Below are 22,066 nucleotides of genomic sequence, written 5' to 3'. Positions count from 1 at the left end.
ATTTATAAATTTATAAACTGTAATGAATTTTTTTCAGGAGAAACTCCGGTTCAAATTTGTGAGCAGCCCACTAATGGAATAGTTTATTTTTATGCAGTTGCAAATGCTGCACAGTTGTCTGATAATTTAAAGATGTATTTGCCTTTGTTCTGCAATATAATTTCCAAGTAATTATAATTTAGTTATTTATTTTATGCTTATAAAAAGTTCATAAACTTATTTTGGAATTAATAGAGTTAAAAATTGAAAGTATTTAATGAAAAAAAAGTAAGAATTTTTTTTGTTAATGATCTTACTGTTTTCTATTATATATTTAAATATTTCTGAATATATTTCTGCTAAATCAAATGATAAAACCAGTATCTTATCAGATTACAACATGGCTAATTAATTATTAAGATAATAAGAAATTTAGACTATAAATAGGCAGTTAAGCTATCATCTCAAGTTAAGTTTAATCATTAGAATGGCATCTGCTATAGCTCTGGGCCAAATTTTCTTCCAGAATATTCTAAATTAAATTTATTTATTTCTAATAATGGCATTAGATGGCAGCTTAACTGTCTGTATTTATTCTTTAAATTATTTAGTATCTTAATAATTAATTAGCTGTATTGTAGCCTGATAAGATTCCAGATATATTGTTTGATAAATAACAAATATTGGGTTTGGTTTTATATGTAATTTCTGCTAAAATATTTAAATACTAATAGTAGGTTAATTAAAATTGAAGACAGAGTCTGTTGAAATAGTTGGATTTTTATACACTTTCATGTATCAGAATACATTCCATGAAAACTTGACTTTTCCTTTTGGGCTATTTCATTACCAAAGTTTAAAAAAAGTCAGGTCATCATGGAATGTGTTCTGGAGTATCAAGAGTAAATAAAAATATGGCTGTATCAACAAACTTTGTCTTTAATGTTAACCCATGATCAAATTAACATTGTAATTTTCTGCTGATTTTTCATGCATAATTATACTGCATATAATTGCCATTCTTCAAATTTGATGATTGTGAAAAATCCTGTAATGTGTCTTCTCTGCATATGCCAAATTTCAACGTCTTACATTGTGTCCTTGACCGGGCTCCCATACAGAGCCTTTCAAATTTTGCAATAGTGGGAACTAATGTGAAATGAGTTCAGCTGAAAATAAATGCCGAGTGGGCTGAAGTTTTTCTCAGAAAGATCAGAAAATTATTTTTCTGTATTTTTTGTGTACAAACTAAAGTTACAAAAATGTTTAAATTGTTGAAGGTCATGTGCCCCAGGCAATCTTACAGAGACAAGTGTTTGAAGTTGTAGTAACTTGCATACCACATGTCATGGATGACATGACATCAGCTAACAAAAATCCATGATGTCGCAACTACCTCTTTCAGCAATTATGTAAGACCATCATGATGTCATTTTTAATGACATCATGATGGTCTTACATGATTGCTCTGACATCATTTTTAATGACATCAGGCCACGAAAAATGATGTCAGAGTGAAAAATCACCACATTACACATGCAGTTGTGTGACAATAACAAAAAATTGTATGTGATTGCATGCCTAAGGCAGTGATTTTTCATAGTAGTTTTTGAGGACCTGTGATAAGCAGAAAGCATTTTTTCTTTCCATAGTATACTAAAATTTTTTATGCAGTTAGATGGATAACACATAGTGCATATATCATGGAGCACAGATAAGTAAATTTGATGAAAAATGTTAGCAAAAAAACTAGTTGTTGTGGAAAACCACCACTATCACATGTGATCACAGGTTCATTAATTAATATATAAATTACCAACTGTGTGAATTTTACAAATTGAAATTAGTATAGTTTTGTTTTATTACTTTTTGATAAAATGACAGTTATTAATTGACAGCTTGTAACATTTAAAGCTTATTGTCGGTTAAATCCTTAGGCATATTAGTCTAAATGAATTACATAGCCTAGAATCCCTGCTTGATATTTCCACATTCATAATTTGTTTTGATATTGAAAACTATTCAATCATTTTAACTCATTATTTGCTGTTCTTTAATATGATAAATTCTAAATCAAATCAGCTATACTTTCTTAGTTTGTTGTCTTTGTAATTGATTTGCTTAATGTAAGTAGAGATTCTGTATCATAATCAAATTGGGTTGTTACAAAGAAAAGAGAAAAATGGAGCTGTGAGACAGTTAAATATATTTGTTGATAATTGATTCTGTTTATAATCAAACATACAAAAATATACTTAATAATTCAGGGAGTTAAAATTTTATTAGGGTAAAAGTTAAAACAATCTCAAAAAATGTTCTTATAAAATTTGGACTGCTGAATTATTAAGTATATTTTGAGGTACAGGTGGTTTATTCAGAATCTGTTGGACTATAGAGTAGTAAGTTAGTTTTTTTTATCATTTTTTTATTATAGTTCTTTTGTGTTTATTGTGAAATGAATAAATAAATAAATGACATAACTATTAATAATTAGTTCAGGAAGCAAAAAAACATTAATAAGCAAAGCACTTTTAGCCATCTATATTATTGTCTTTGACATGCAAGCGCACATTTCAATAGAATAGAATAATGTGATACATTAATTAAAATATGACAGAATTCCTCTTTTTATATATGGATTTGAATGAAATAATTCTAGAATGGTTTTGTTATTGATCTGTAGATGTATTCATTTGACCTTTTTATAATATTTGGTGTTTCAGTTTATAAATTGATTGGTTTGTAGCTTAGTTACTATAATGTTTGTGAGATAAGCAGAGGGTCAGGGGTTAAACCTCGCTGACCACTAACACTGCACAGGTTGGCAAAACCAGATCTCTTTGTCGTTGGATGGTTAGGAGGGCAAAAAGTGAATGGGGAGGTGCGTCGGTAAGTCGACAGGCAGGTGTGTTTGGATTGACAGGAAACAGGTTAACAAATAAAACATTTATTGGCTAACTAGAATAACATACAAATTGGTTACAAGTCTATTCTACTATATACTAGGAGATTAACATATGCCTAAATGCACGGCTTGACAAGTTCTACACAGGTGGCTATGAGCTAAACCTAACGCCATTGCTAGGGGGAGAGAGTTCACAGAATTCTAATAAAATACCTCTATGTGAGACTGGATGGTATGGCTGAAGTGCAGCGGTTTTATGTCTTCTCCCCATGATGTTAGTCCAACTCATGGAGATCGACAGGCACAAGTTCAGATATAACTGACGCACGCTAAGTTTCCAGTGGCACGAGCTTTTATAGTGTTAGTGTGGGAAGTGGTCAGATGTTGACAATGACTTGCGAATTCTTGACAGCTAAGTGTCAACTTTCCCACCTAACTGTTGATAGTTACTGGAAACTTCTGCTCTGTTTCTCTGCAAGGAGTTTTTTCTATTGGTGATTGTTTACAATAATTTTTTGAACAAAAAATGAAAGTTTTCTTTCATTTACAAAAATTTTTCCGCTAAAATCCGCAGTCTCACGTGTTCAACTAAGATAAAACTAATATTGTTGAATAATAATTTTGTAATGTTTGTCATTATTTTGATATATGGGTTGACTAGTGCCAGTTTGCTGTGTAAAGGTTAAGAACCCTAAAGTCAGTGGTGCAACTAGAAATTTTAGTTTGTTAAACAAAATATGGTAAAGGGTCTTCCAATGCTTGACCTATCCCTTTCATATTTAGACAATTTAAAAATTTAAGCAAATTTAATATTGAATAAAAAAGGAAAAAATACTCAAAAAGTAATAGCCGGTTCAACATGTTTATTAAGAATATAAAATACTTTTAACAGGTTTACTTTTGCCTAAAACACATCAATATGTCATATTTTATCTTATCAATCAAATCCTAATCAGAAATAAGAAAACAAATTTATAAACAAAATAAAAATTATTGGTTTTAATAAAAAAAAAATTACAAAATTACAGAAATAGCTATTATTTTGGTATTTTTCCTTATTATTTTATTAATATGTAATATAGTGTAAAATGTCTAAAATACATAGAATATGTTCATTTAAAATTGATTGTTTCTAGTCAGAACAAACACAAAAAATATTAATATTTTTCTTATATAATTAAAGAATTCTCGTATTTATACTGTTTTGTAGAAACAAGTCCCCGGGGTCTGGTCTGGGTCCCCTCACATCATTGGTCATTAAACATTACTTAACTGTACTTAACAGTAGTATGCCACTGCCTAAGGATTATTAATAATGAAGTTGAATTGGAATGTATTCAAAAGAACATTTTTTTCTTAGACTTTCTCTGTATGATACCCTGGAAACAAATAATAATGTTTGAAAATATCAAGATATTGTAAATCTTGTATGTTTTACATATTCAAATAAACTGTATAGTGATATTTTTATGGTAAATATAATTGTAGTGAGTGTTTGAAAATTGAAGATTAGTTAGAGTTAGCACTTAAAACAAGAAAAAGGACTTCAGTCATCAAATTGCAAGAAGTATGCTTTTTAACAGTATATTTGAGTCTGTTTCTTGCAATCTCAAAGTCAGATGATAATAAACTAGGGTAATTTAAAAACATTTGTAATGAAATATAAATTTGTAGACTTCTGTATTTGAGTTTCCTTCCTATGATCTGCTAGAATTATTTTTTGTCCATTTACAGGATGGGTGCAGGAAATAGAGATTACAAGCAACTTGATCAGGAGATAGAACTTAAGACGGGAGGATTGAATGCTGATGTCCACATTGCTGAAAGTCCTTTGGATTTTGAATCATTTGAACAAGTAACAGTTTCTACAATTTACTTGCATTTAAATATTAAAATTATTTATCTATTTAGAACATGATAGATTTTAAGTTGACAATATATCATAACTGTGATAATTAATTTTTAAGAGTATAGGTATCCCTTGCTTAATGTGCAAAATTAATTTTGGCAATCCCTTTATATATATGGTAGAAGTTTTAATTTATGCAGCTTTACCAGCTTTCTTTACTTAATATAGATACCATATTTCGATTAACAAGATTTTGACGTAAGTGGTAGGTTTGGGAGATTAATTAATCGCATTAATCAAGGGATATCTGTATAACTAATGTAATGTCAAGATATAAGAAAATTAACATATTTTAATGTATATTACTATTATTTTTTTATACAATCTTCCTTCTTATAGGGTATATTGTTATCTTCTTATTGTCTGGATCACAATGTGCAACACATGTTTAATTTATGGACAGATATATTTAACAAGTAAATACTTTTTTGTACTATTTAATATATGAATGTGTCTGTCACATATGATAATTTTGAATGTTTTAATTAAGATTACATTTGGAAGATGAAGAAAGGCTTCAGCAATTGATTAAAATTTATGCTTCAGATCTCATTCAGAATTTAGCATCACACGGTCATCTGTATGCTGTCAGACAGGCTGGCAGTTCTCTTTCAGAATCTGGAATGTTAAAAGAACAGATGTCAGGTATGAGCCAAGTAAGTATTAGTCTTTTATGCTTTGATTAATTAAGTTTAATATCAAATTTGTAAGAACTTTGATAATTATATAAAATACAACATATTTAAGTACACTGACATAAAATTATATAAAGCATTTAATTCTTTTTAGATAGAAAATTTTAAACTATCTAAATTTGATTTTTGTACATTCTATATCACATCTCACATTCTACATCTTATAACTCAATAATATATAATTTAAAAACCAGATATATCTTTCCAATTTATAAGTTTCAACATTTTTTTATAGTGATGTATATTATTTTATTATATTTGTTAAAATCATATTTGATTAGAAACAGACTTTTTGCAGAAAAACAAGCAAAGACATTAAGTATATTATTTCTAGATTTTGGATTTTTCTGATATTCAAATATTTTAGGCCGTACAGCAGTGTTTTTCAACTTTTTTCATTAAGTAGCACCCCTGATTGAAAAATAAAAAATCGCGGCACCCTTGACCGATAGCGGATCTAGAATCTGAAAAGGGGGGCTTTTAATGGGGGAGATGAGATTTTGCGAAAACGAATATTATGTGCAAAGCTGGGGTGGGGTCTGGGGAGGGGACTCCCTCCCCAGGAACAAAAGTTTTAAAAATTGACAGTTTGAAGTAGCATTTTAATGCAAAAATAGTGTTCAAAATCAAAATTTAAGTCTACTGAATTTTGTCAAAACACTGACAATGAGTTATCTTGAACTACACTTAAGTAAATTTCAATGACAATGCCTAAAGGTCCTAAACCTTGCGGCACCCCGGTTGAAAAACACTGCCCTACAGTGTCGAAGTTTGATCCTCAACACCTCATGGAATACAATGACTTCCAACAGATCAATTAATTTAAGCACCATCTGCCTATTTTTTAAAAATTTAATATAAATTGTGTTGTAAATTAATAATTATGAAAACTTTTTTGTCTCAACATCAATTAAATAATAAACTTAGTAAAGATAATTGTTTGAAAGGAAAAAAAGGAAGCTAGAAATATTTTTTGTATGAAAACATGATACAAAGTTATAAATAATAGAAAAATGTAAGTCCTAAGATCGACCATCTCTGGTTGGGATTGAATTAAACATCAATTTTGACTTCTCCCCATTTAAGTTGAGATCTCATTACCACATAGTAATGAGTGATCAACCTTGGAAAACAACCAATTGGAATGGGTGATTGAGGATGGAAATTAATAAAAACCCTAGATTTCAAGGACAAAGCATGGATTTCTGTCATTTTTACCAACAAAATTAACCTGTGCATTTTTCTCTCCTTGTTTTTGTGCACTGTTGTCCTTACCAAAATTCCTGATTTTGTCTTGTGTTTGTTTTGCCATCATCTTTAATTTACTGGACTTGCCCAAGCCACAGCCCACACCTACTATCTATCTCTGAGACCAGCAAGATTCACCACAAATTCCATTAAAGGGATACTCAAATTTAGAAAGCATAAGCCCACCTTATATAAAATAAATGGATTTAATTTGTAAAGATGTTTGTGTTAGTATGTCCAATGCTGCTACCCACATACAGTTCTAAATCCCTCGTACATCCTGATGCAAGTTTAACTAATTCCCCTTTGTGGGTTGGCAAACCTCACACAGTATATAGAAAACTAATCCTTACTCCTCATATGATTACTTGCATGAAAAACATTGCAAAATGATACAAAACACCAGGATTTAACTGCATAAGATGGTTTAACTGGTTTTTTTTTTTTCTAATCTAACTGGTTTTTTTTAACTCTTTCCGCCCTGTGGGCACTAAGAGGGCTTCTTTTAGAAGGCCCACTATGGGTTCGGCCAGGCCCACAATGGGGCGACCGGGTGGTGAGGAATGGGGCCTGACATATCCGGATGGACCACCCCCGAAAAATTCCTGGGGATTATTCGACCCGATCGGATTCAATCCCAGGTCCCCCAGAGCGGTAGGCTGCCACCTTGACCGCTCGGCCATCCGGCCTGCATAAGATAGTCAGGCAGAGCCCCTAATGTTTTTATGAGATTGTCCATAAATTACATAACTCTATTTTTATGCTTTCAATTACCATACTTTCACCCCATAACACTGTCACGCATACCATCTTCAAAAATATATAGTGCATATCCTCAATCACTCCCTTAATTTGGAATAATACACAGTATGGGATACCAAATGTTATTTGTATAATTAATAAAATAATTTAACATATAAAGCTGTGATGTAAACATTATAGTTCACTAGGTAGCACTTCCGAAATGAAAATGACTCATTCTGTTACTCAAGCATTACATAATGTTTTTGTAAACATCCTCACTTCCTTGTAATGCCTCATAATGATTACCTGCATACCAACCCACATCTGTATTATATAATTTATGGACAATTCTATATACAGGAAGGGAAAATGATTTGTTGTTATGCACGAAACCTATGTCATAAAACAAACAAGATTTTCTTTAGATAGAAAAGCATAGGAAGACTGAACTCAATAATTTTTTACAGAGTATGTGTACTTATCAGATTAGATTGTTTTGATTGTTTGATGATTTGCACTCATCAAAAATTTATTAAGTTTGCACAAACTCAAATTAAAGATCAAGGCAGTTTAATCTAATAAATAGAATTTGTGAACAGATTTATTGATATTTATTACTCAAAGCCAAATATAAGAGTATTATCTTTAATATATTTCTACAATAAAATTATTTTTACTTATCCATATTCTGAGAATTTGTTTACACAATCCTGTGTTTTTCATACTTTAGCTTAACGTTAAATTTCCAGATTCTTTTTGAAATCCACTATTTAATTAGTTTAAGTCAAATTTTGATGATAAAGTTAAGCAGCATCTTGCGTTATTTTCAAGTAACATTAATCCTCATATATGGCAGTTTAGGCATAACTGATTTCTAAAATAGGTTTTTAATTACGTTGCAAAGTATGATAAGAATTTGTAGCTGATTATAAGTATTTTTATGAAAATCTAATTTCTAATTTAATAGTGATCTTAGCATCAGATTTTTATTATGTGTAAATTTAATAACAATAAATAGTTGATTGTAAAACTGATCAAGTTCAATGGATGAATATCTGAAGCAGTAAAGGTATCAGCCATCCCTTTAGGGATCTGGATTTGAGTTTGGGTGGCTTTTTTGTGGGTAAGTGGAATTGGATTTATTGGGCCCCATTGTGGGCATAGAAATAAATCCTCTCAGTGCTTGCAAGGTAGTAAGAATTAAAATGTTTTATTATCCAGCTTGAGTATAATTGTTGTTTTGAAAATTATGCTTAAAATTATGATTGGTTAATCATAAAATTGTTAATAAGAAAGTTAAGTGTAATTTATCATTTGTAGAATACAGTAGATGCCACTTGTTATTAATAGTTTAATGTTATCAGAGTTAGCTTGCCTCAAAATATTTGAGTTAATAATAATCATTATTATTAATAAAGCTTCAATTTATACATTTTTGACTTGTTTTACATGATTCAATGAAATTAGAATTTCTCCTAATCATAGTTTGATAACATTAGGTAACATAATTTAATAATTTTATCATCATCAGTATAGGCAAATCCCAAAATGATTGCAATAAGTGGAATCTATTGTATAATTTTGAATGGATATTTGAATAATTTCAAGAGTAAACAGATTTTGAGTTTCTATCATATAAAGTGCTGTAGTGCCAAATTTGATAACAAAATTTTTATTTTTCAGATGAAATTCATGAAAAATTTGGCCGAACAGACAAATTTTGAATCAACTCTCCAATGTCTAAGAGAAATTGCTAATGTATTATTACAAAGAAATAATCTAAGGTAATTTTTTAGCTAATGTAACATCTAGTAAAGATTATTATTAATGAATTATTATCTTTAAAAAAATACACTTGTTTAGGTGTGCTATTAATACCACATCAAATATGACAATGGAAGCCACAAGACAGTTAGAGTTGTTCCTGACATCCGTCGACTACGTTCCTCCTCATAATTCTAATGAAGTACATTCTACCTAGCAATTCCTTTGTATATGTTAGATATTTATGTCATTAAGTATTAATCTCTTTTTTTCAGGTAAAGAAATTTTCTCCAGTTCAGAAGAACTCTCATTTTATCTTTCCATTTTTTGTGAATTATTTTGGGAAAAGTTTTCTTTCAGTTCCATTTTGTCATAAAGACTATGCAAGGTGCATTTTTGATATTATATATAGGACAATCATATTAAATATATCTTTTTATATTAATTTTCTCAATTTCTGTATCATTTATAATGCTTTTATCTTTCCAGTTTACGTGTTGCTGCTAATATGTTAACATTTAAATTTTTACATCGAGAAATCAGGTAAATTTATTAAAAATAATATTTTAACATAATTTATGGCATTCTGTTCATTTTCATTTTTTAATGTTTAGAGAACGTGGTGGTGCTTATGGAGGAGGGTGTTTCCAGTCTCCGGGCGGGACTTTTAATTTTTTTTCTTACAGGTAAGTTAAATAAATTAATAATTCAATACAGATTTTTGTAAGTTTCATTATTGATGCAAAAATCTTCTTTTATAACAGAGATCCAAATACTAAGAAAACTCTACAGGCATTTCAAGATTCTGTTCATTGGTTACTGAATGGTGACTTTTCATCAGAAGATATTCATGAGGCAAAATTACGGACTTTTGGAGATGTAATTAGCTTTGTCATTTTCTAGCTTATCGTTGATAAAAAATATTTTGAAATTTTAAAAAACAAATCTTAGAGAAATATATCCAATTATTCTAATACAGTGGGTAATCGGTTAACGAACATAATCCATTCCAAGACTGTGTTTGCTACCCGAATTGTTCATTAACCAATTATCAATTTACCATAGATTTTTATGAAAATTTGATTAATTCATTCTGAAGACCCCAAAAAATAAATAAAAAGTTATGTTTATTTATATGTAATAATAAAAATACATATATACACAGTCTTACATTTTTTCAGACGTTTTCTTCCATCTGTTTGTGGGACGTTAAAGAATCTGTCTAATGTTGATTGCTTTTCTCTCTTCTTCATGATTTTTCAGAAGTAATTAATAGCATTGTAATTGTAGGGAAGCCTATTAACCTCAACCTAGTTTGGATGCCATTCTAAGACTGTTGTTCTGACATCCCCCTACTTCTTCAAAACATCTTTAATAACAGATGTTGGCATTGATCCTCTTTCGTCTTTCTCTTTTTCAGAAGAAAACACATTTCACTGAGTTTCTCGGTGTTCTTCATTCAAGAGTTCTTGGAGTTCTTCCATTTTTTGTCTTTCATGATGTAGGTATGGTTTAGAATGCACTTCCAAAATAAACCAGTTTCATCACTATTGAAAATTTGTTATGGACAATATCCTTCTTTTTTAAACGAATTCTTCAAATTTGAGACAGAACTCAGCTTCTTCTTTATCTGCACTAGCAGACTCACTATGAATTACCACATGTTTAATGCCAAGATGACCCAGTTGACTAATGTTTGAACTTGACTAATACACAGAGTGGCTTAAAAGTCAAATGTTTAGTTTTTACGATGCTTAATTATCTTAGTCAAATACTTTTTCATTTTGTAAAAGAAAACATGAATATGAACATAAGTGTACCTAGAACATAAAACAAAAAGAAGATAAAGAATATACCAAAACGAAAACACCATCAAGAACTGAATATCACACAACAATGTATATGAGATATAGAATTAATTTTTAAGTATGGTTACAGTATCTGGTAATTTAGCATAAATTTTTATGAATTTTTTTATAATTGTTATAATGTTGTACATGGTTAGTTATAAACTGTCATTTATATTATTATATATGTATGTTGTATTTTCATTTATTTGATTCTTTTATGCGTATTTTAACTATAATAACATTTAATTCATCATTATTTATGTCATCATTATAAGAACATTAAGAATATGTTGAAATAGTAGTAGTAATTACTTTTTTGCTGTGCTCAAATATAAAACATTATATTTGTAGGTAGATAAACCGGTGCCTCCAGGCAGGAAAGGATTGTATTTATTTCTCGACAGATTAAGTGATGATATCAGACAGAGTCACAGGGATAATTTATTTGTGGTGAATGGAGACAATATACGTCAAGCCGTTTCTAAGTATTTTACATTCTTAATTTTGAATGAAAGCACATTTCCAAATGGTAAATAATGATTTTTTTTATTTTGTAGATATCTGTCTGAAGATGGATTGTATTCGATTTCCTTGATTGGCCCAGAAAACGAATTAACAATGGGAAACTCCAACTGGACTATAAGTAAAGAATGATGTGTATATTGTTATTTTTGTACATTTAGATTATAATTTAAATAAATATTCTTTTAACATTGAAAAGGTTGTATATATTATCATATTCTCAAAATGCACACTCACCATAAATAAAAATTGGTTTCTGCCTAACAGTCTATTGATATTTTACATGATATTTTGCTTTTTGTCATTTGACTTTTATGAGATAATACTAATATTGCTACATAAGGCAGTCTGTAGGACTATTTGTACACACCTTTAGAAAAGTATTTCAGGTAAATAAAAACTGTCACTGCAAATTCTGTTGTTTATATTACTTAGATATATCTCCACTTTGGCTCAATGTAAATGATAAGTAATGCAATGCAAGCTTTTTGTTTACTTTTTACCCATGGGCACTAAGTGAGTCTTTTACTTGTACCTGTTGTGGGTTTTGGCCACACTGCAATGGGGTAGCTGGGTGGTGAAGGATGTGGTCAAACATATATGGGACAGAACAACCCTTAAAAGATTCCTGAGATTTGTCTTACCATTAGATTCAATTCTTGGTCCCTAGAGCAACAGGCTGATGCCTTAACTGCCTCAGCCATTTGGCCTTTTGTAATACATGCTGAATGTAATATGAATCACACAAACATTAAATTTTAGATGAAGGAAACGGATAAATAATTTCAGGTATCTGAAAATTAATGTGTTCCTACTTTATGAAGACCTGCTATAAGATCGTTATAGGCTATTTGAAAGAACATATATTTTATGACAACATAGGCATTGTGTCAATTGTTCATTCATCTTCCACTGGACTTAGAGGATAGATATATTACATATTAGACCTGATATTCTGAAATCTGCGGAAGCCAAATTCAAGTATCGCATTAAAATTGATTTAAAGAACTTCTATTTTTGTAAGTTAATTAATTTAGTTACCATTTTTACAAATGTAATATATTTTATAAATTAATGTTTTCTGTTTTTTACTGTTATGTAATCTAATCTATAATTTTTAATAAAAGGATATGTTCATGCATATTTTTGTTATTTTATGACCTTAATGATTTCGGCATTCCAAAAATTTTTCTTACATTCAAAATTTTCCCATGAATTTGAAAGGGTTAATTAAGAACCACTGGTTTAGTCTTTTGAACCAAGAGACCGATTCAATATTTCTAAATTTCATTTACATGTTAAATCAATGTAATAAGTCCTATTAATAGATAAATCAATTGTGACAAAGAACCATTTTTTTTTTTTAAACTTTAATCTGATGGGTGATACAGTTGCCCATGTTGGTCTGCTAAGACTATCACATTTAACTATTTAGCCCACAACTGTGCCAGCTTCAAGTAGCCCACTTGATTATTCATGGAGTACTTTGTTATATAGTTTTAGGCGGATGTGGGGTTTTGCCCCCACCTGGGTGCTGAGGTGCTTGCACCGAAGTGCATGACTACATGTGAAGCATGTAGAATAGGCAGTATACTGATACATGTTAAAAACTGATCTTTGGAGGGGATTATGGCAGAGGGTTGACAATTCTGGGGTGGTGCAAAACCTCTCGGTGCTTGAACCTTACCATATCGACTAATGTCCCATTAACAGAAAAGTACCAAAAAACTTTTAAATTTTATTATTTAAAACGTATTGTGTATCACTTTCATTTTTAAACTAAACTTTTTTTTAAAAATTTTTTAGAATCTGTAATAAAAAAGGCTTACCAATGACTGAGTGAATAAAACCACTAAACATTGGTAGTTGGTCACTGGTTTGAACTTTACCAATGGGCTGGCCATACAATTTTTTTGAATTTTCTTCATATTTTTAGCATCTAAAAAACATAGTTGCATTTCCCTTAGAAAGTCCTTGTGGGAGATTCCCCTCCTTCAGCAGATCACCCATGTATCATGCTGCCATATATAAACTGTAGTAAAAAAGTTACCATAATAAATGCATGTTCTTTTCAACAAAGTTTTTTAAAAAAACTTTGTCTTGTCAATATTGATCACAGTTCTATCTACCAACTTTTAGCACAAATCTGTTTTTATTTCACTGTTGCTCCACAATGAAACCAAAATGTTATTCTAATTGTCCAATTCATTACTTAGTGTCAATTGATGGATTTCTTTACAAAGCTAACAAAAAGAAGAGTAAACTTGTTGGTAAGTCTGAGTTTTATTGGCAAAATCCAGGACAAGGTGATTGCCATGAGATGGGCCATCACTGTAAATCCAAAACTACCAGTAAGTTGGTCAGCCTTAAGAATACTAAATTACCACTCTGGGACCCAGATGCAAAACTGAGTGTCTCATGGTACCAGAGAGCAGACTCAAATCACCTGCAGACAAACTCAAAAAGCACTTTGCTATACTGATAAGTTGTGTAGAATGTCAAATTTTAAATGATTGTATTCTAATTGAATAAAAACAATGTCTATTCCTGCTAGTTGATAATTAAGCAAATACACTATTGAAATTTGGTAGGGAAGTGTCACACACTGAATTACCACGAGGCCATCATTAGTTCCACAAAAGCAACAACACTATTCTCAAAGATCACAGAGCAAAAACAATAAATACTTTACATGCAAATCTTTTATGAAGCTATGTTTTGCATAAAATTTGCATTATTTCATAATTATAATCACCACTATATTACTGGTGGAGAATTCAATAAATAAAAAAGAATTACCTATAACCAGCAATTAATTCTCCTCAAAACGAATGTTTTCTTCCGTTTTCAACGGCCATCATCAGGTTTCTGAGCATTTGGAATGGTTGTAAAAGTACGCAGAACAAACGTTCCAAGTATTTAAAAAACTAGTATGTCCTGAAGTTACACACATGCTCAATGTAGCACTTTAAAAATTAGTCTTCAAACTGGCTTCTTATTTTAAAAAATAATAATACACTGAATTTTTTAAAAATAACTGATGAAAATAAAATAACGAACAGTTTCTTCCGTTGGAAGAAAATGTTCATTTTGAGGAGAATTAATTGCTGGTTATAGGTAATTACTTTTTATTTATTATTTCATAATTCAAATATCATTACAATGTGTACATGTACGTACTATATGATAGTACGACTAATATGAAGTGTTTAAGGTTAATTTTTGCAGTACTGTGGAAATTTTACATATATGGTTACTTTTTGACACTACTGTAGATAATTTTTCAGCATTATGTTCAAATTGTCAAAAATCAAGTTAATTTTTTTATACTTATCTAGTTTAGTAATAAAGTCAAATACAGTCCTTATATATATCAGGTTTATTTTAATAAAAATATATACATTTATTACACTGTTCAGAAACAGGAATGCCATAATTATCTTGCACTACCATCTGGCATACCTATATTAGACATAGTTCTTTCCAAGTATGCTAATGGCCCTTGCAGATTTCCTTGAGTTTGACCAGGAACCATATGTTGAGGATGCATCTGTGGAGGATGTGGCGGAACCATTGCTGGAGGTGGCTGGTTCATTCCGCCTTGATTCGGCGGAGGTGCTTGGCAATGAGAGGGCATAATGTTTTGCATCATAGGTTGAGGGGCAGATACAGGAGTAGGTATTCCTTGCATCTGGGGTTGAGTAGATTGCATGCTCTGCGTGTGTGGGGGTGGCATCTGTGTGGGCCTGGCTGCTATACCGCTAGTGTCGGATAATAAGCTCTGCCAATATTGTATTTTGTCGTAATACTTCTGCAACAACTGTTCTTTACGAGCCAATTCATTTTTTAGTTCGTTAGTATCCTATAAAGAAAATATTTAAAATTATTTTTAATACTTTAGAATATATTAAAAACTTAATAAAAAGTTACTTCTTACTTCTAATATTATATGTTCAGGTTTCTGAATCGACAACAACAATCGTCTTTGTAGGAAAAAGCATTCCATCTGTCTTGCTAAGTCAAGAAATCTCTGAATGGTTTGTTCGACACCTTTATGCAAAACCAATATATTTAAACAAAGTCTTGTATTATTAAATATAATTTCTTTTACTTCGTATAAAACTTGCCTGTTTTTATTTCTTCAGAATCTCTTAAATTGAAATAATCTGGATTTGTCAAGGCAGCAAGACAAGCCTATTAAAAAAAATATAAACTATTTTTTAACAGAAAATTAAGGGTGCAACTATGCAGACGCGAGCGATAGGGTTTATACAAAAACAGACTTTTTTAAAAACCGGTTTTTGAATCTAAACTTTCCTACGAAACCGGTTTTAGAATTTTTGCCCAAAAAATGGAGATAAGGGATATTTACAACTTAAATAAACGAAAGTTTTTAAAATAACATTTAAAACAGTTTAAAAATACAACAAAATAAAAATTGACTAATGTCTACACAAAACAAAAGAAATGCTAGAACATCACATTAAACTATAAATTTACTCCATAGAAAACCATGAAGAAAAACAAATAATACACCTATCCCTCGTTTTACACGTTTTCGCTTTTACGCGGTTTAAAAAATAAATGCAGAAAATAAACTGGCTATGATCAAAAGGAACAATTTTTAACTCTAATCTACATCTATATTCCAATCCACTTTAATTATATGTCATAGTTGATATTTAGGATACTAGGTGACAGTTTTATTTCAATCCGTCAAATAGTAACCGATAAACCGATATAGGGTACTCCCCATACGCACGAAGTTGCATTCATTGCACATAGTTTTAAACCAGAAAATTTTAATTTTTCATATTCATAAGTAACAAACGATTACATTATTTTTAATTACATTTTTTACAATACATTACACAATTACATTACATTTTTATGAATCTTTCATATTTTATTTTTTGTTCCTTTGTACTTTGTATTTAATTAATAAAAGAATATATTTTTTTTGCCTTTCAATATTTTTGTTTGATTTATGTACCTTTAAAAAATTGAAAAAAATTTATAATTAATAAACAACGAAAATTATGCATTTTTTGCATACTTTTTCGATTTACATGGTTTTACATTCAAAAAGATACAAATTCGATTTACACGTTTTTCTCAGGAACCTATCTTCCGTGTAAATCGAGGGATAGGTGTATTTTGCAGGAATTCATTGTTATTTTATTTTCTTATTTTTCATAAGAAAATATGATTTTAGAAAGCAAAGAATGTCTATAGATCTATTGCCTTATTTTGTTCAGAAAATTGTTTAGAAATAGAAAACTCTCACTTGCTACTGAGCTGGGTTTAATTGTCTTTAAAGCATTAAATAAGAAATCTAAATTTTTTGTTCTTCCATTTGTATCCTCTAATACTAAAAACTCATTCATTCTTTAGTGTCTTAGGTCTGAATGAAGTCACTTTTTCAAGTTATTGAAAATATTTGTGTGATTGTGAGAGCCAAATGTGGTGTAGGGCCCTTTTGTTTGATGTTTGTTTTTCTACAAAAAATTTTGAGAGACAAAATGGAAAAATTTAGTCAAAGACAATTAAAACTGTTTCCCACAGACTTGTTTCCTTGTCGAAAGGTGACACATTCAATGTATCACCTGGAAACCACAAGTGAAATTTTAACTATTGGCCCCAATGTACTAAAGATTCTAGTGAAGTCATGGGAAAAACCCAAAAGAAGCCCCCCTAATATCATCCTGATTCCTAAGGTGTGTGGATTCTAACTCATCATTGAAAGTTGTTGCCAGTTCCTTGTCCAGTCAATCATCGGATACCTGTAGATTATACGGATTTATCATTCCTTCATATCATCTAATTCATTCTTATGGATTACATTCCTGAGACGCCTGTTGTTCACCTGAAGTTGTTCTTGATGAGGCCCTTGAGAACTTTCTCCTGTTCGACCCATTTGGCTTGCCTTATGTCAAGATTCTCGACAAGGTATTTATCTCTACACTTATCTCCTGTAAACTCTCTTGCAACCGCTAGATAGATAGGCTAAATCTATATATATATATATATAATCTATTCTTGATATGTCTATTGTATTGTAATATGTACTCCTTTCCATTGAAATTAAATTGTTATTGGTTGTTAACCTGGTATCCGAGTGATTCACTTTTGGTGCACTGTACCTCACCTCCTCTCCATCCCAAATCTGATCACCTGTGTACATGGCCTCTTGCGTGACCAATCCAACACACCATCTTGGCTTCCATGTATCCCGGGACACAGTGGTGTCAATTCTGACAAGGTACCGAGGAAGTACTGACCCTCTGGTCACATGATCGATCTTGCGCAATTTGATTTTGGGGGGCTGTAACTCGCCAAGGGTCACTTGTAGAGGTATGGTTTCTTTGACATTTTGCTCCTACAGATATGCTCTACTGCTCTGATAAGACCCCAATCATCTTTAGAATTTGAATTGAGCTGAATTGGACACTCTTTAGGCATAATGGGATTTTTTGTTTTGTAGTTAGTTTTATGAAACAGTATTTAACAATATTCCTGTTTTATGCCAGAAAAAATTTTCTGCCAAAATGTTGACACAGTCCAACTCGTTTATAACGTCATCCATGGAACTGGCAATTTTTTGACGTTATAACTGAGTGTCGTTATCTGCGAAGTCTATTATTATCATAATAAATTTATTATCATATGTATAAAAATGCAAACTACATGTTTATAATCAACTTTATTTACATTATTATGTTTAAGTTTACATCGATGTAATTAAAAATTTCAAAAATTACCTTTTATAAGAAATTTCTATTTGTCATAAATTTTAATAATGGCGGAACTTTCGGTTTTGAGAATAATGTCGAATCAAATGGCAACAAAAGCTTAAACTAATGTATGCCAATTAAAAATAATTTAATTATTTCTTTATAAACTATTTAATGTAATATGTTATATTAAAAATAATAGAATATTTAACAATTTAGCATAAAGTAATTTGAAAATGAGTACATAATAACCGATCGTCACGTCGTTAAAAGTAGCAAACCTCACCCCACCGAAGTCAGGTGGTGAGAGTACCACCCACAGTCGTTCTAGACCCTAGGACTAAACACGTAGTATTTTCTTTGTGAAATAAATTTTCTAATCTAATTTTGTAAATTTGGGAGTGCTTCAAATATGATGTTAAAACAGGGTTTTATGTTGTTACAAGCGGGATTTTTAACATTATCTAGTATAGTAAAGTCGTGGGACCGATAAAAATTTGACGTTACATTAGGGTTGTCGTTACATCCGATGACGTTATAACCAAGTTAGACTGTATTTTTAATCAAATAATTAATTAATTTTTATGTTTTAAGTGTAGGCTTAAAAACTGGTTTTTTACTTTGGAAAACCTGGTTATAAAATTATACAAATTTCTTCAAAAAACTGGTTTAAAACTGGGTTTTAAAAAACCAAAACCCTAGTGAACAAGAATATGTGGCGAGAAGGGGTGAGGTGAGTTAAATACCAAACCCTGTCAGATATGTGCAAGAACCAGAAATTCGTTCTCGCTTCAGCTGTTGTATAGATTACTCCCTATGGAATTTCGGTACTCTGAATATATATCTGAACTTGGGACCAAGACGAGTTAAACGATTCTTATTTTAACTCAACACCGGAAGATAGTCAATCTCTACAAACCTGTTACCAGTGCATATTTAATCATCCAGAGAATGAAAAACAAGATTTGACGAACGTTTTCGAACCATCCGAGGTTCTTCTTCACGTTGCGACGAATTTCCGTTAAAATGTCGTTACGATCGAATATTACTTGAAATTCAAATCCGTAAAACTCTGTGAAGTTCTATAAGGCCTGTGCACTAGATACGTAGCATTGAAGAGAATTTACAGTTCTTTATTTATGAGCGCTTGCCACGCCACTGAGAGATTTAATTCCTCTTTGCGGTTGATGCATGTTTCATTGAATTTGTAATATACAGGGCTTCAAACCACTTTAGGTGTTCAATGTAAGGCATGTAGAGGATGATCTTTGCCTGGTTAAAGTCAGGTTCTATATCAGGGTCACTGGCGTAAATAGCAAGGGCTGTGGTGGTCCTGGCGTGTTGTAAGTCGGTGACGTGCTCTTTAATTCTAATGCCCAAGGAGCGCTTTGTGGAGCTGATGTACACGAGTGCCCTATCGAATCTGCAATCTTGTAATGGGATGTGGTAGACTCCCGGTAGTCTATCTTGTTTAAGAGCGTCCTTATCATTGCATAGGATGTTAAAAATGGTAGGACCGCGTCTAAACGTAATACGAATGCGTTGTTGTTTGGCTATTTGCGCAAAGAGCGGTTGGAGATAAGGGCTGTAAGTGACTGAGATTTTTTCTTCCTCCTCCCATTGATCTTCATTATGGGGATGCCTTCAGAGTGTTTGTTGGAAGTGGAATTTTTGTATTAATTTACTGGTAATTTTCGGGTATCCGTGGAATGAGGCGCTACGTTGAATATGTTCCAGTTCAACATGCAGAGCTTGTTGTGTGGAAGAGTGAGTATGTGCTCTTCTAATTAATGCATCATAGGCCGCAATTTTGTATTGATGCGGGTCACAAGACCCCACTGGAATGTACATGGATTCCGCTTCTGGTTTACGGTATACCGCAGTGCGGATTGCTGATCCCTCAACCTGAATGCTGATGTCTAAGAAATGGATTTCAGTAGTGTGCTGCTGTTCGATCTCAAGAGTCAAACCATACGGGTTGTCGTTCATGGAGTCGACAAAGGATAGGATGTCCGTACACGTATTCCATAGAATGATTATATCATCCACGTATCGTCTATATAAAATGATGCTGGGGAGGTAATGAGGAAGGAACTTGGATTCAAGCTGTTGTACAACCATTTCACATAAGTCCCCTGATATGGGGTTCCCCATTGGCACTCCTCTTCCTTGTTCATATGTGGTACTGTTAAATTGAAAAAAACAAGTTGTAACAGAGTAAATGTGCCATTTCCAGGACCTGTTGATGTAAGCTTTCATCGTTGACAATGGTGAATAAGAGATCTCTAAGTACACAAAATGTAGGTGGGAGTTGAATGGATGGGAACAGAGACTTGAAGTCCAATACTGTAAGTAACTGTGGAGAAGAGGTGATCCCCTTGAGGAGAGATATGAGATCCACAGGGTTGTCTATAGTATAATCATATTCTTCCAAGTGTGGAGCAAGTAACTTGTGTGTAAATTTCTCTAGCTTGCGCGTCGGTGCTCGAGCTTTATCGACAATAAGGCGTAGTTGTTTGTCGGATGGTTCGAAAACGTTCGTCAAATCTTGTTTTTCATTCTCTGGATGATTAAATATGCACCAGTAACAGGTTTGTAGAGGTACGTTATCGATTCTTATTTTTTGTCTCCGGTCCAAAGTAGGGTATCATTGAACTTGTCTTGGTCCAGAGTTCAGATATTTACTCAAAGTACCGAAATTCCATAGGAAGTAACCTATACAACTTCCCTCGCTTCTCGCTTGTGCATGTTTTCCTTTGCAAGAACTATATCACTCGCTACTAAATTCGCGTCTGCATAGTCGCACCCTAAGGATACGAATGTTATATCCCTTGTTATTAGTCATATATACGTTAAAAAGTCAATATATTATTACTGAACATAAATATATAGGGACATCATTAATCCACGAATTTAGCATGTGGGTGCGACTATGTAGATGCGAGCGAGAATGTGGCGAGAAGCGATAAATATCAAACCATGTAAGATATGTGAGAGAACAAGAAAATCGCTCACGCCAGCGATATTTCTCGCTTGTGCATGTTTTCCTTTGCGAGAACTATATCGCTCGCTACTAAATTGTGCCTGTATAGTCGCACCCTGAATATCGATTGGCGAGATCCATAAACATAGGCCTAACTCGATCATCATTACGCCTTTTAATTTTATACAGCATTCTATTAACTTCGCTCATTAACGAACTGATTACCACGAACCGAATTACTTTAGTAACGTAAATACTCAGTAATTTACATAAAGTACCTGAAAAGAGTATTCGAATTCATCCACAATTTGACTGTTTGTCGGAGAAGACATGTTGCTTTTCTTCTGCGTTACGTCATCGTCTAGCCACCACTCTTCCATGACAGGAACCAAAACGCAGACGATACGTTAAATGTTACAAAAAAAAAAAAAATCATAATTTATAGTTTTAAATTTTATTAAATTTATTGGAAGAAAAGAATTGATTTAATCGTCAATAAATTCTAAAAATTATTTATATTTTTTTTTATTAAAAATGTAATTTTGAAATTGCCCCGATGAAAGAAATACGAGGATTTTTTTTTTGTATATCTATATTTTAAAATAATATATTTTGTTTTAACATATTTAAATTTTATTTTAATAATGTATAAAATGAATGGAATAATTTAAAAAATGTTTATTAAACTTATTTTATTTATCATTTAAAAATAATTTTTTATTAAGTTTAAAAA

General features: G+C 31.4%; 2 protein-coding genes across 2 annotated transcripts in view; one reads left to right on the top strand and one right to left on the bottom strand.

The window, feature by feature from the left end:
- Nucleotides 1-11,814, top strand: part of LOC136976070 (presequence protease, mitochondrial-like) — a 61,396-nt gene extending 49,582 nt beyond the window's left edge. The window contains exons 17-28 of the mRNA XM_067271261.1: nt 38-167; nt 4,619-4,739; nt 5,133-5,209; nt 5,284-5,449; nt 9,164-9,264; nt 9,344-9,446; nt 9,520-9,632; nt 9,734-9,787; nt 9,859-9,930; nt 10,009-10,123; nt 11,446-11,579; nt 11,652-11,814. Of these exons, the coding sequence (XP_067127362.1) occupies nt 38-167; nt 4,619-4,739; nt 5,133-5,209; nt 5,284-5,449; nt 9,164-9,264; nt 9,344-9,446; nt 9,520-9,632; nt 9,734-9,787; nt 9,859-9,930; nt 10,009-10,123; nt 11,446-11,579; nt 11,652-11,748 (1,283 nt within the window). The 3' untranslated portion in view covers nt 11,749-11,814. The remainder of the gene's footprint in view (nt 1-37; nt 168-4,618; nt 4,740-5,132; nt 5,210-5,283; nt 5,450-9,163; nt 9,265-9,343; nt 9,447-9,519; nt 9,633-9,733; nt 9,788-9,858; nt 9,931-10,008; nt 10,124-11,445; nt 11,580-11,651) is intronic.
- Nucleotides 11,815-14,977: 3,163 nt separating this feature from the next.
- On the bottom strand, nt 14,978-21,736 carry MED28 (mediator complex subunit 28). The gene is made up of 4 exons (XM_067271287.1): nt 21,612-21,736; nt 15,744-15,810; nt 15,554-15,666; nt 14,978-15,478 (listed from the first exon to the last, which is right to left on the bottom strand). Exons 1-4 carry the CDS (start codon nt 21,711-21,713, stop codon nt 15,053-15,055), a joined length of 708 nt encoding a protein of 235 aa, XP_067127388.1. The 5' UTR covers nt 21,714-21,736; the 3' UTR covers nt 14,978-15,052.
- Nucleotides 21,737-22,066: the final 330 nt, after the last annotated feature.

The sequence above is a fragment of the Centruroides vittatus genome, unplaced genomic scaffold (assembly GCF_030686945.1).
Source record: "Centruroides vittatus isolate TY-2023 unplaced genomic scaffold, ASM3068694v2 contig_393, whole genome shotgun sequence".
NCBI lineage: Eukaryota > Metazoa > Arthropoda > Arachnida > Scorpiones > Buthidae > Centruroides > Centruroides vittatus.
The sequence above is the reverse complement of the archived record's forward strand: the minus strand, read 5'-3'. Positions and strand labels throughout refer to the sequence as shown.